The sequence below is a fragment of the Pomacea canaliculata genome, linkage group LG8, assembly GCF_003073045.1.
Source record: "Pomacea canaliculata isolate SZHN2017 linkage group LG8, ASM307304v1, whole genome shotgun sequence".
In the NCBI taxonomy this organism is placed as follows: domain Eukaryota; kingdom Metazoa; phylum Mollusca; class Gastropoda; order Architaenioglossa; family Ampullariidae; genus Pomacea; species Pomacea canaliculata.
The window spans coordinates 8,831,544-8,844,494 of record NC_037597.1 but is presented as its reverse complement, the minus strand read 5'-3'; the positions used below and the strand labels follow the sequence as shown (position 1 = coordinate 8,844,494).

At 36.3% G+C, this 12,951-nt stretch overlaps 2 protein-coding genes across 2 annotated transcripts; one reads left to right on the top strand and one right to left on the bottom strand.

Annotated features, from left to right (window-relative positions):
* The first annotated feature begins 9 nt into the window (after positions 1–9).
* LOC112570214 (protein FAM177A1-like) lies at positions 10–6,021 on the top strand. The gene is made up of 5 exons (XM_025248546.1): positions 10–74; positions 726–911; positions 1,912–1,978; positions 2,289–2,386; positions 3,470–6,021. Exons 1-5 carry the CDS (start codon positions 51–53, stop codon positions 3,584–3,586), a joined length of 492 nt encoding a protein of 163 aa, XP_025104331.1. The 5' UTR covers positions 10–50; the 3' UTR covers positions 3,587–6,021.
* LOC112570213 (hydroxyacid oxidase 1-like) lies at positions 4,458–12,490 on the bottom strand. Its single transcript, XM_025248545.1, has 8 exons — positions 12,188–12,490; positions 10,992–11,143; positions 9,882–10,137; positions 9,322–9,500; positions 8,983–9,074; positions 8,159–8,317; positions 7,717–7,786; positions 4,458–7,322 (listed from the first exon to the last, which is right to left on the bottom strand). The coding sequence occupies exons 1-8, from the start codon at positions 12,319–12,321 to the stop codon at positions 7,252–7,254; spliced, it is 1,113 nt and encodes a 370-aa protein (XP_025104330.1). The 5' UTR covers positions 12,322–12,490; the 3' UTR covers positions 4,458–7,251.
* Positions 12,491–12,951: the final 461 nt, after the last annotated feature.

Here is a 12,951-nt window from a genome sequence, read left to right as displayed (position 1 = left end):
TCCGGTTATCAGAGTTATCCTTCGTAATTCACGAAGAGGTAGTAAACACTATGGCGGAATCGTCGAATTCTCAGGTAAATAAACTAAAATATGAGCGTGTACATGAAAGTCAACTTCATGTATCATTTTTTATTTAGCTGTTGATGAACAATGAAGACCTAAACGGTGACAGGACGAAAAATAACGCTGAAGAAGTCTTTAAATAAAAGGGAGCTTACTTTGGGTGTGTCATAACTGTGGCCCTCAGTTCCTGAAATGTTAGCTCAGAGAAACAGGGGTTTGTTTATCTTATTTTCTTTTTGATAAGGTTCATAGTGCTCGTGCTTACCTTCATTGAGTCCTCTATTTCCATTTGAAACTTGGGAAGTTATGGCTGAGGTTTACTACACTCGGGCAGTTCCAGTATAGCTTCTAAATACAAGTTAGAAAAGATTGAATCCTTTTGTCAGGTTGGCAGTTTAAAAGTTTAAAAGACAGGATTTGTCGTTTCCACAACAATATTCATTTTTCTGTTTTCCTATTCAGTAATTCCTTTCAAGCAATAACTGTGCCTAGAGGTCCTTTCTGAGATAAAGAAAAATACTTGATTGATAATAAATATTGCATCCCTCATGACATTTGTTATATCTTTGTGTAAAAACTTAATATAAGGTATCTGGCATGTATCGTTTTTAAGAAACTAGTATTATTTTTTGTTTAAATTGACTATGTAACTTACATTCCAGGTTTCTGTTGTGAGTGATAGCATTCCAGTTGATCAGTCTACATACATTAGTCTAGAAACACACAAGAAGAAGAAGAAGCCTCGCCGTGTTCTGCATTTTAGTGATGGTGTCCTCGAGGAGTACTCCACAGATGAAGAGGAAGTGGGAGAGGAAGAAAATAAACAGCTTCAGCCTCCAATTGATCCAGTTGGTAGCATAGAGTTAACTAAGAATTAATTCATGAATAAATTTAACTTCATAATGTTGATGTTGAGGCTTTGTACTTTGAATTTTCCATTAATTGACTGAGTGTTGGGGAGTGGGGGAGTCATATTTTTGGATGTGGGCAAAAAAGGAGAGAACAAGAGAATAGGGGCCAGTTAATTCGAACACAGCTCATAGTCAATTTGACCATGGCTACAGCTAATAGTCGATTCGATCTCAGCCCTAAGTTGGTTCCACCAATTCCCATATTCAGTTTGACCACAGTGTCATCTGATGCAATAATTCGAACACAAAATAATAATTCATAGATCATTCTCAGTCTTTCATTATTTGTTGTGGTTGAAGCTGTATTATAACACAATATATTTAAATGTTGCTTCCATTTCCACTTGCGTGTATAACTGCATTATGACCAAGACTTTTTTTTTAAAAAGGCTTGCACATATTGAAAGTATCACTGAAATAGTTTCTAATCCTTCAAAGCACATCTTTACAAACTTTATATCTGTCTTGTTTGACTAACAAATATGCTATGTAGTTTTACAAACTTATTCAAAGTTGCACTAAACATGCCTGCTTTGAACCCATGAGTTGTGCAGCTGTGCTTTGCTATTTGCTCTGCTGGGAATGTATTTTTTTTTTCTCATGCATAGATACGTATCCATGTGTCATTACTTTGAGCAGCATCCATTTTTCATTTGATAACAATAGCAAGTGGCCTATGCATATATGTGTGTGTAACTAATTTTGTATTGAAAAAATATATAGTTTCCTTTTGTTTACACATAACAGTCGATGAATATGCCATGGCTGTTAATAGTAATTTCTGTATTTGATGGTCGAATCGACTCTGTGTTGTGGACAAATCCATTTACACGTTTGTGACTTCTCTATATCAGCCAAAGGCTTTTGAATCTGTTTGGACTTGATATTATTTCATTTGATTAAACTATAAACTTAAAAAAAGATCATTTTCTTTCAGCATACTTTAACTTGGCTTCCATGGGTTTGGTTTCACTGTTACACAGCTGCTTACAAGGTCTGGACAGGTTGGTAAATGCTTTTATTTGTGTTCGGCATCATAATTGTTATTTTAAATCACCAGTGAGTACAAATATTTGCAAAAACCTCATAGAAGCTTATATGATTTCGATTTTAAAAATATTTACTTGCTTTATGGCAAGCCAAAAAAGCCTACAGATTTTATTTTATAGATAGTGTATCTCCAATAGTATTCAAATTCATTTTAATGAGAGTCTGCAGTGTCACATTTCTCACTATGAAAATACAACATACCAGAAGATATTTGGTGGGTTTGGGGAAAATAACAAGTGATTTACATGTATTATGTTTTTGTAGCTGCTGACTTCTGTGGGGAGAAACTTGCATGGTTCTTTGGAATCACCACACCAAAGTATCAAAGTGCAATAGATGAGTATCATAGGATGAAAGAAGAGGTGGGCCTTTAATATTATGCACTTCACATCAAATACATAGCTTATTACAGTGTAGGGCCATTAAGCTGCGGTCCAGTCATCCTCAAATCCGCTTAAGCTGCGCAAAATGCTTGGATCCCAATTTTTGACACCATGGATTGTACGGACCTGGATGTGGCCTCTCAAACAGTCGAGACAGGTGTAGAAAGCTGTGATTTTGGCATTTCGAATGTCCATGATTGACATGCTATGCTCTATCTTGGATTAAATATTTAAATGCTGGCTTATAACTCTCAAAGTTATTTATAGAAGATTAGTCGTTTAAAATCAATAAGCAATAAAATAACTTATGAGGAAATTCAAATATTAATCTGTTTTATCCACACTGAGTGTTGGCATTATGAAGGTTGCCATTGTAACCGATTGACACCTTACAATGCTACAAAGTTAAAGGATTGTGATAAAAAAAATATTTTTTCATCATTTATTGTAATTTACACATTATCAGAAAAGTATTTAAGCTGCGGTTAAGCAGTTTGGACCGCAGGTTAATAGCCCTACACTGTATTATTGGTGAACATGGCTGACTACATGCATGTATAGTACTTTTTTAACAGTTAACCCTGTTAACAATTGCCTGAACATTTTTTCTGTGATAAAGAAGGTGTACTATGTTAATGACAGCAGAAAAATAGTTTAAAAATATCTTAAAGATACTAGTTTTTTTTATGTTTAGAGAATAAATATTTTAACACACACCTAAAGATTAATGAGAAAATTTATGGAAGCTCTTTATATCTAGCAATGGATGCAAACTTACAACAGTGTTACTGATTTGCTACCTCTTGATTTTTTTTTTTTTTTCGTTTTTGTTTGTTTTGTTTTGCTCCACTAAGCGTATTCGAGCAAAATTCTTATCTACTAACCAACTAAAACATTTTTGAGACTCTGTTTTTACTTATGGTCATGCAGAGATCAGTTTATTACGTACCATATTTTTTAACTTTATTTAACATTTCATCATAATCATTTAACATTTTTACTTTGTTTTTTAAGTACTAAACCAGACTATCAAATGAAAAGATTAAACTATCTTTTCCCCAGGAAGAGAGAGAAAAGGCTGAGGAACAGAGAAAATATAATGTACATGGAGTCTCTGCAACTGATATCAAGTTGGTTGAAGGCACAACCATGACAGGAGAGAAGCTGGACAAATATTAAGGCTATTACTGCAGCATGGACCAATTATGCCTTTGTTAAAATGAAATTAAATGAGAGAGAGGTGTGTAAATGTCTTTAAATTTTTGACTGTGATATTGCATTATTTGATGGTTCATCCACGTATAGTTATCTAGCATTTCCTGGGGAAATATTTAAAATGGTTTTGATATTAACATATTCTAATACAGGGGGTCTTCGGGTTATGTCAGCCCCGTGTTACGTTGTTTCATGGTTATAACACATCTCCCATTTACTGTATAAAGCCTTGTTTTCACTTACGTGGTTTTGCGTCATAAACGTCATAACAAATTTTGTGGTTTTTTATTTCTGTTTATTATTCCTGTTTCATTTCATTATTAAACATATTTATTTGTGTTTTTTGTTAATTACTGTGTTATGATAGGTGTTAGGATAGGATTTACGTAGAGCATGTTCGCATGTTCCAACTTACAGCGAAAATGATTTGTGACACAATGTAGGAATGGAACATCATAAGTTGAGAACCGCCTGTAGTGTCAGAAAAGAGATGGGGAGCTGCTTCAGGTCGAACATACAATCTGGGTGATAAGCTGTAAGAGGATCACCTTTTTTTCTGTATACATATCTGCTTTTGTGATGCGATTAGTTAAAAAGCTCTGTCATTATTTTTTCTTTTGTATAAAAGCAGTTAACACTTTAAAAAACATTGCTCTTGCTATTTGTAAATTGGCTTGAAAGTATATCTGGGTAGCTGTTGGGTTTTTTGCTTATTTTTGGAGTATTGTTTTTGTGGTACTCAGATTGGGAGATAAGTTATTTAACATTTTGGGCTGGAATGGCTATTTAAGCATTATTTTTGAAAACATAATTTTAAATCAGCTAATATTTTTTGGTGCAATGCCTGTTGTAAAAGCTCATTTATAAACACCATTTAATTCAAAATTTGTGTACAAGCTTTTGTGTTAATACACTTTACATTATATGTCATGTTAAAGTGCTCAAAAACCTCCTCTTCAAAGTCATGCTGATCTATTTTAAGGAAATGAACCATACCTGCTTCTTAAGTCTTGAATGCTTTAAGATTTTACATGTTTTAAAATGGCTGATGTTAAAAAAAATAAAATATTGTGACAATACAGTAATCCACAGTGATGTGACCATGTCATAATACAAGTCGTTGGGTCACTTGTCCTAGTCATTATTTTGACAAACACTATAGGAAGCCTGTTGTATTTTGAAATCTCTGAGGTTGTGTCCTGTGTAGAGACATTTGTTAGCATGTGTTTTTATAACTGTTGTCATGCTTTTTAAAAATTATTTTATAAATGGTTCCCTTCTTCCTTGTCATGAATTATGTAGAGGGAATGTTACTTGTTGAAAACTTAAAAACACAAGTAAACTTATTTTTAATATTTGTGGTAAAATTGAAAAAAGTAAGTGCGATCATTATTCATCTGTCTTATTAAAATAATCAAACCCACAGAAATAATGGTTGTCATTAAAAGTGAGCAAACAAAGTTATTGATATGAGTTGCTGAAGAACTTGAACCGGATGATCTGCCAAGTCTAAACTTAGTTCAGCCATAAACTGGTTTTATGTTCATCAGTAATCTAGTTTCTGTTTCTTCAGTTGCCTAACCTATAGTCGATGGAGCAAAGATGGCTGCTCCCATGTGAGTGAGGATATTTGCAAATGACTTTGCACTGTTCTTTACTTTATTCTCACTTCCAAGAAGTGTTTCCAAGAGGAAAACTAAAACATTTTAAAAAGTGCCACTGCCATGCTCCACAGTTAATATACATGGTATGTTCGTTCATGGATTGGCATAGTAGATGCTTCTTATTATCAGATAGTGATTTAACCGTCTTTTTGCACTGAAGTGGTTTTATGTCATTTATATGTATTTGCATGTGTAATATTTATGTGTGTATTTTAACATTATTTTGTTACATTTGAAGTAACCATTACACATCGTGTGAAGGACCACTAAATGCTCCAGCACTGCTGTGACTATTTAGCACACTTTTTCATCTCTTTTAACAAGAGAGGATGGCTAACTGTAAGATTGACGAGGTTCCCATAGTGCATTGTGGAAAACCTTTTCCATCTTAAACTTTATTTGCTGCCTATGTTCAAACGAGTTCAGACCACCTGGTGCAAACCATTTCGCTGACCCAGTTTCCAAGTGCAAAAGTGCACAGGGAAGGAAGGGGGTTGTGCAACGAGCAATCTCGATGTCCATGTGAGAATGACCATGCACTACTGAGTGTAATTTGTTGGAAAAAGGTGTTGACTGCTGCGAGAGTGAAAGAGTGCAGTCTGTAAAATAGTAGTGTGTATGACAGCTGTCTCTGTCAGCTGCATGTGGGAATGGTGTGTGGAATTTATGTCTTTCGTGAAACAACAATTATTTTTTTTCTGCGCCTGTAAAGTTCATTAAAGAAGAGGACTGGTATGCTTAAGGAGTCAGCTTATTTTTGAACAGAATTTATTTCAACATTTTCCATTTCAGTGCTGTTTAGCAGAAGGAGTGCAAGCTTGATATAAGTCAAGAAAAACAGAAAGATAGTGGAGAAAGGTGTATTGGTTGGGACACTGTAAGGCAAAACTCACACACTATCCAATTGTAGGTACATTTGCATGCCTTTCAACAGCAGAGATGGCAAAAAATTAACTGGAGCATTTTTCAGGATATGAGTGACAGACTCTAGTCGGATTCAAGTCAGACAGTATTTGGTCATATCGGAGCTTTGACTGCTACAATTTTTGTGCGACGAACCCCCTTGCATACTATTACAAAAATCTGCATTTTTGGCAACCATGACAAGACTCGTAGTCCAGGTGTAGTTTTTTAAAATCTAGTGAGCTTACCATCCACTGAGACATTAACATTTTTTGACCACACCTTTCTATTAAAAAAAAAAAAAAACTGGGAATAAAAATAATTGTTAAGCCTCCTACACCAGATGAGAAGTGTGACTGAGTTAAGGTTGAAGATTGTTTGAATTCTTCCTTAAGTGTAACACCAAATTATGAGTTCTGCACAGATTAATTCAACATTAACATTATGTGCTGCATTGTAATAAAATTTTTAACTTCTGTTGCTTTTAATGGAAGCATTGTAAAGTGTGACAGTCGGCCGATTTCTTTAATTTCCAAAACACATCCAAGAATTATGATGATGATGATGATGATAAGCTTCTAGTTGAGGAATTAGTATTATCATGAAGACTATGAAAAAGCCCCATGAATTTAAAATAATATTTTTTATTCAGGTTAATCAGTAACAATGCTACCAATCTATTTCTCATTAATACTGCATTTCACTTGGTACCTATGACTTGTGGTGATGTCCCTTCGAAAAGCTGTTAGCATTCTGCTTGCTTACAGTATAGATCAAAAGAGGAATTGGGCTGTGCAAGTGACCATTTGTGGAATTCGAACGAAACATTGAATGCTGCCAGTCATGTATTTTTGTCATGTCATATGCTCTGTGTGTGAGAGACACACCGAAATACCAAACCAAAAGCAGTCTGGTGGACTGGACATTTGCACATTTCTAGGACTTACAAGGGAACAAATTTAACAGAGTTCTTTCATACCATGCAAAATCCTCCAGGATTTGTGGAGATCCTGGCTACCATTTGTTAGCTGAGTAGTGCAGAATATCCTGTGATGGCTACTTTCAGAGTTTAGATGTGTAGAACGTCTTGTGCACCACCAGATCATGAGGTATATTCTTGACATCTGTTACACCTGACACAAAAAGCACCTTTTTAAAATTTTAGTTTTAGTTACATGATGAAAATTTATCAGGATTTACTATAACATTTTATGCAAATTTTCAGGCTCTTTAGATACACTTCTTAACACCAAATTTTTCAACTGTGCTTATACTCCAAACAGAATGTTTCATTAAAAGTAGCAGCTAGTGTCTTTTGTGAATGTCCAACACTATATGTTTGTTGCCCAAAAGCAAGTAAATTCTTGTAGCCATATCAGGGTTTTCCTAAGCAGTCTGGATAAGCAACCACTTAAAAAAAAATAAAACAGAAACTTGACTGAACTTGGGAGTGGGAGGGAAAGAGGTTGTTCAAGGATGAATAGCTTGTGTGAGTTAAAGTGCTCTTCTTAAAATAGTTCCATTTACCTGCTAGTGCCATTCCCACACTGAGCTCATCCTGAAGAATATCAAGCACATGCTTTGCTCCTTCTGTACCCTGCACATAGATACAAGCAACATGATTCTAGGCTTTAATACAGTATTTAATTTGAGTTAGCAGCCACAGACAAAAGAGCAAGCTTAAAATCTATCAAGGAACAAAATAAGTGCAATTTTCTGACCCCGAATGTCCATGAATGTACATTTTATTACATCAAAACCAATAATCATCACCATCAAGAAACTTAACTTCTGCATTATTAATGGGATAGTGTTTATTTTTAGATGAATGTTAGTCTTAAAAACTGCACCAATTCCAGAATTGGGTGCTTACATTGTGTATAAACTGTGCACCTACCTTTTCCCATTTGTGAATGCATATGCTTACATTACTGCACCTTTACGCAGTTGTTTATGAATGAGTACTTACATTGTGTACAAGGCCCCATAAGGCTGGGCGTCCACAAAAGACTGCATGAGCACCTCGAGCCAAGGCCTTAAGAACATCCAATCCACTTCTTACTCCCCCATCCAAGTACACTTCCACTTGTCTATTGACAGCCTGCGACACCTCGTCTAAAGCATCAATCTTAAAAAAAACAACAAACAAACAAACAAACAGAACCATGAATGACATATATATTACATCAGCACATTAATATTACATGTATGTGACATGAAGTACATGACTACTGCGTTATACAGCAGAAGGCGCATCATTACTAAACAACTCAGTTGGAGTATGTGTAAATATATTTGATAGCAATTTTGTTTTTGTTTTTGATATTTAAAACATTTTTCTTTGATACTTGAAGTCAAACTAACATTTTTGTAACAGTGACAGTTGGTTGAAAAATGCCGAAAAGAGTATAAATACAGACATTTATCATGGACAAAGCTAACAATATTCACATGCCTCAGTCTGCAAGTGGCAGTAGCAGCTCTCATTTATTAAAGAAAAATTTGTAAGTCTTGAAATAAAGAAAAAAAACTCTCTTATTATGTTAAATGCGATAAAGTTCTTGTTCTTTGCTCAGCAGATGCCTAGAAAATCTCTTTCACTAGGAATTTTTAAATAACCAGTATTTGCTAATCTTTTCATGAGATCCTACTTAGTACTATTAATTTTTATTTACATTTATTAACCTATACATTTAAGTATGATAGATGTGTGCGCATGTCAAATGTTCGTATTTGTGAATTGACAAGAGTTAGTGGTATAAATCATTAAGTTTTAATGCCAAGAAAGCTTACTGAAGCAGGTAAGCAGTCAAGTTCTCGGCCTCCATGGTTTGAAACCCATACAGCATTAGCACCATGCTGAATAGCAGCTTCAGCATCTGCACCTGTGAAAAAAGAAATCGCAGCAAATATCTGGTAACTGATAAGAATGGTGGGAAGAGCCGAAGACCTGATATAAACAGTTCCTTACATAATGATGCACTCAAAATAATGAACAAATGGACAAAGAATACAATTTTGAAATTTTCTGAAAAAAATAAAATCAATCTATGGTAAAAGGCATCACTATCTGTCATGCTTGAAACAATTACTGAGTTAATTTGTGGAATAAAAACAACCTTGCTTACATACCTGTGAGCACACCTTTAGCTATGATAGGTAGAGATGTGACCCTCTTCAACCATGTAAGATCCTGCCAGGTGTGGGATGGACTAAATGCTTGGTTAACAAACTGACCCCATTCTAGAAGTGACTCTTCCATTTTTATTGAACTTTGAATGCGTTTTAACTCCTCCTCAAAATTAGCCAGCCTGTATTTTAACAAATGACGGTGTTATAGACATCTTTTGTGAATGACAACAGATGAGTGATATTAAAAATATTAGGATTTTAGTGTTACCATTTTACAGAAGGCAAGCTTCCTAAAAAATCAATTTAAATAAATTCATAATTTAATGTGTAAAATTTAAATAATATTTTCTTGGTATTCATAGGATAATGCAAGTATGACTAAAAGTGGTGGAAATGAATATATAACAGATTGAAACTCCATAATCCGATTACTGAATGTCAAAAGCCCCATGTTTTTTGATTCTTAGGAATATTCATAGAGCACAAAGTATGTGTGTTGACAGATATGCCAATGATTGATCACAAACTAAGACTATAAGATGGTGAAAGTCACCACACACTTGAAATGGGGAGGCAGAGCAAACTGATTGCGGAGATCCTTATACCGTTTTCCATGAACAGCACAGTCCACAGTCAATACCAAGGCTTTGAAGCCAGCTTGTTCTGCACGTTGGACCATGCGGTAAGTCATTTCACGATCACGGAGAATATGTACCTGGAACCATCTCAGACATCCAAGCACTTGAGATCCAATCTCCTCAACACTTGTTGTAGCTGTCATGGACAGAGTCATGCATGCACCAACTGCCTCACAAGCTGTAAAGACAGTAACAAACCAAATTATCATAGGAAAAAAGATTGTGTTTAATGCATTTTCAGCAGTGTAAGCTATATCAAAAGGAAACCTTTAGACAAAATGCTGTGACATGCATCACAAAGACTTGGAATTTATTTTGCTTGTAAATTCTCAAGCATACATTCTTGAAATTTAAAAATAATAATTGATAAAAATAATTATTTTGTTAGCTTTAGTAAGTATATTGCCCATTTCTGGAGCTGGGTGTGCATATAAGTATGCAAAAGTTTAGCAAAGACTTGAATCCATGTGAAGTGTGTTTTCAACTTTGGAGCAGAAGGTTCTGGATTTAAGCTTGCCAAGTAAAAATCCCTCTGTTGACCCAAAAATAATTAGATGCCTTATAATTATTCATCCAGGAAGGAAAAAGATGGAGACAATAGTGTGGGGCTTTCTTCCTCATGCTATAACCTTGACACAGTCAAGCACAAGATAGTTACTGTTATAGAACCAACAGGCTTTACGGGGTATTAACCTGTTTTTAAATGATTGTAGAATATCACAACAGCACTGTAATGAGACTACTATCTAGATAATGCTGTATAAAAGTACTTCCATCTAAAGTGATGCCTCACTATAGAGGGTGATGGGGGAGAAAACTGGAGTACCCCCACCGAAAAAAAACCAAAAACCAAGCCCTTCGGACAGCCTTGCAAACACATCCAATGTTTCCCTTAGAGGAGATCTGAACTCAGGAACTTATGATCCTCAGTGCAATGAGGGACAAGTACACCTTGTTTCTTTCATGCAGTATGCTATATCAGACCCTCCTTTAACTTATATATATATACTTATATACTGTATATATACTTACCTTTTGCCAACGCGATCTCTCCATCTGGATGGGCAAGGCGACACATTGACATGGGTGACACCCCTATGGGGCATGTAACATCATTTCCCAGCAGAGAAGTGCTCAAGTTATGGGTGGACACATTTTGCATATAACGTGGCCGAAATGTATACCTGATCACAGCAATAACAGATTATATTGTGCTGAGTACTGTCAACAGATGATATGGCAGGTCCACAGTAATAAATGAGATCATGTCACACGAAAACCCTGGCGCTTGAAGCTTTTTTCTTTTTTTGACAACCATTGCCAGCTATTATATTATTGTTTCTATTAATTTAATTAACTGCATGGTAACATAACTGTAGCTCTTTGGGTAGACCTGGATGATCTTGCTATCCTTCATATACTGGTGCAGATGAATAGACTCATCATGGTCATGGTTACAACAAAAGCCTATTTTCTTTTATTGGTTTCAATTGTAGGCTCCGGAGTGTTTGGACAACATTGCTATGCAGAAAACAGTGGGGGATGTATGTGAGTAAGAGAGAGATATTTCGTTGAGAGAAGCAGTCCTCTTTAAATGTTCCATTGCTTCCTCACCAGGGCCGCCAAGTACTTTGACTCCGTGCGGAATGAAGGGTAGAAATGCGTTACTCAGGAGGCACTTGCAACTGCGTATACCTACATATCAAAGACATGGTTGTGGGCTGTGGAGTTGTTTGCTGTAAATGATAGATTTAATTATTATTAATTTTTATTTTGATTCGGTCAAAATTAGGTCCGACAGGTAAGGCTCATGATAGAACGTGTACTCGACCGTGTACCTCCTCCATTCCAGTCTTCAGTTATTATCGTTAGTTTATCTGGAAGTATATCTTTATGTAAGTTGCGCCAGTCTGTCGCTGTTTTGCCTCATTTACTGGCGTGTAGGGTCCTATTGAAACTGAAAACGGCTTACCCGAGTCGACCCGACGCAGAAAAGGAATGGAAAGTCCTACACCGGCATGTCAAACCTTGTTGTTTGCAACGTTTTTATTTTTATTTTTGAATGCTCGTGCACGTCTGCTAATGACGGAAATATTTTCAAATCAACTATTTTTTTGTTTGTTTAAGATTTCCATATATGCTGTACACCTGAACATACTACCCAGACCATGTTACATGTATTTTTATTTTTGAGCCCACACCAGGATTGAACAACTCATAGTTGTTACCTTTGGAAGGCGAGCTCATTATCTCGGTATGTTTGCTCATAGTTGGCTCCACTGTTGAAATACTGAAGTATGGGTCTTGGCAGCGTTTCTTCGGCGTACAGTTGGTAGTCTGAGACACAAACGAGTTTAGCCATAGTTGTCCGCCGGGCAACGATGCTGTAACCCAAGCAACTAATCTGCTAGCAAGTCTGTAAAAGGCAATCGTCTAGGATCCTTTCGAAACTGAAAAACGGCTCAGCCGATGCAGAAAGAATGGAAAGCGCTTGTGGAACCGAGCGCCCCCAATGATGACGCCCCCACCACCACCCCGCAGTAAGACCTGCACACCATATGCCGCTTTGTACGAGCCTTGGAACTGCTTCTAAATCTCAGCATAGATGGACGGGAAAGCGTGCAAAAAGACCCATACAACCCCTTTCAACGCCACCAGAAAAAGTCTCACCGGTTTCGTGTCCGCCCCCCTCCCTACCACAACTCAACCCCCTCCCTCACAGTGTCGGCCCGTTGACTCGTGCTTGAAGGCATTTCCAGCCGTCTGGCAAACAGTGACGCATAAGTCAGCCAGTCGGTCGTTCGCAGCATCTCGACAGTGGGCAGGAATGCTGTCACAGACCCTGCTGCATCCTCCTGTTTTGTTTTTTTTTATTACTTGTGCTTTCAGTGTTGCTAGAAAATCTTGAAAAAAGCAAAATGTGATTGACTGCTACCGAGCTGGTGTAGGTGGAGCTTAAAATAGGCTGACAATTGACGTTAAATATCAACCA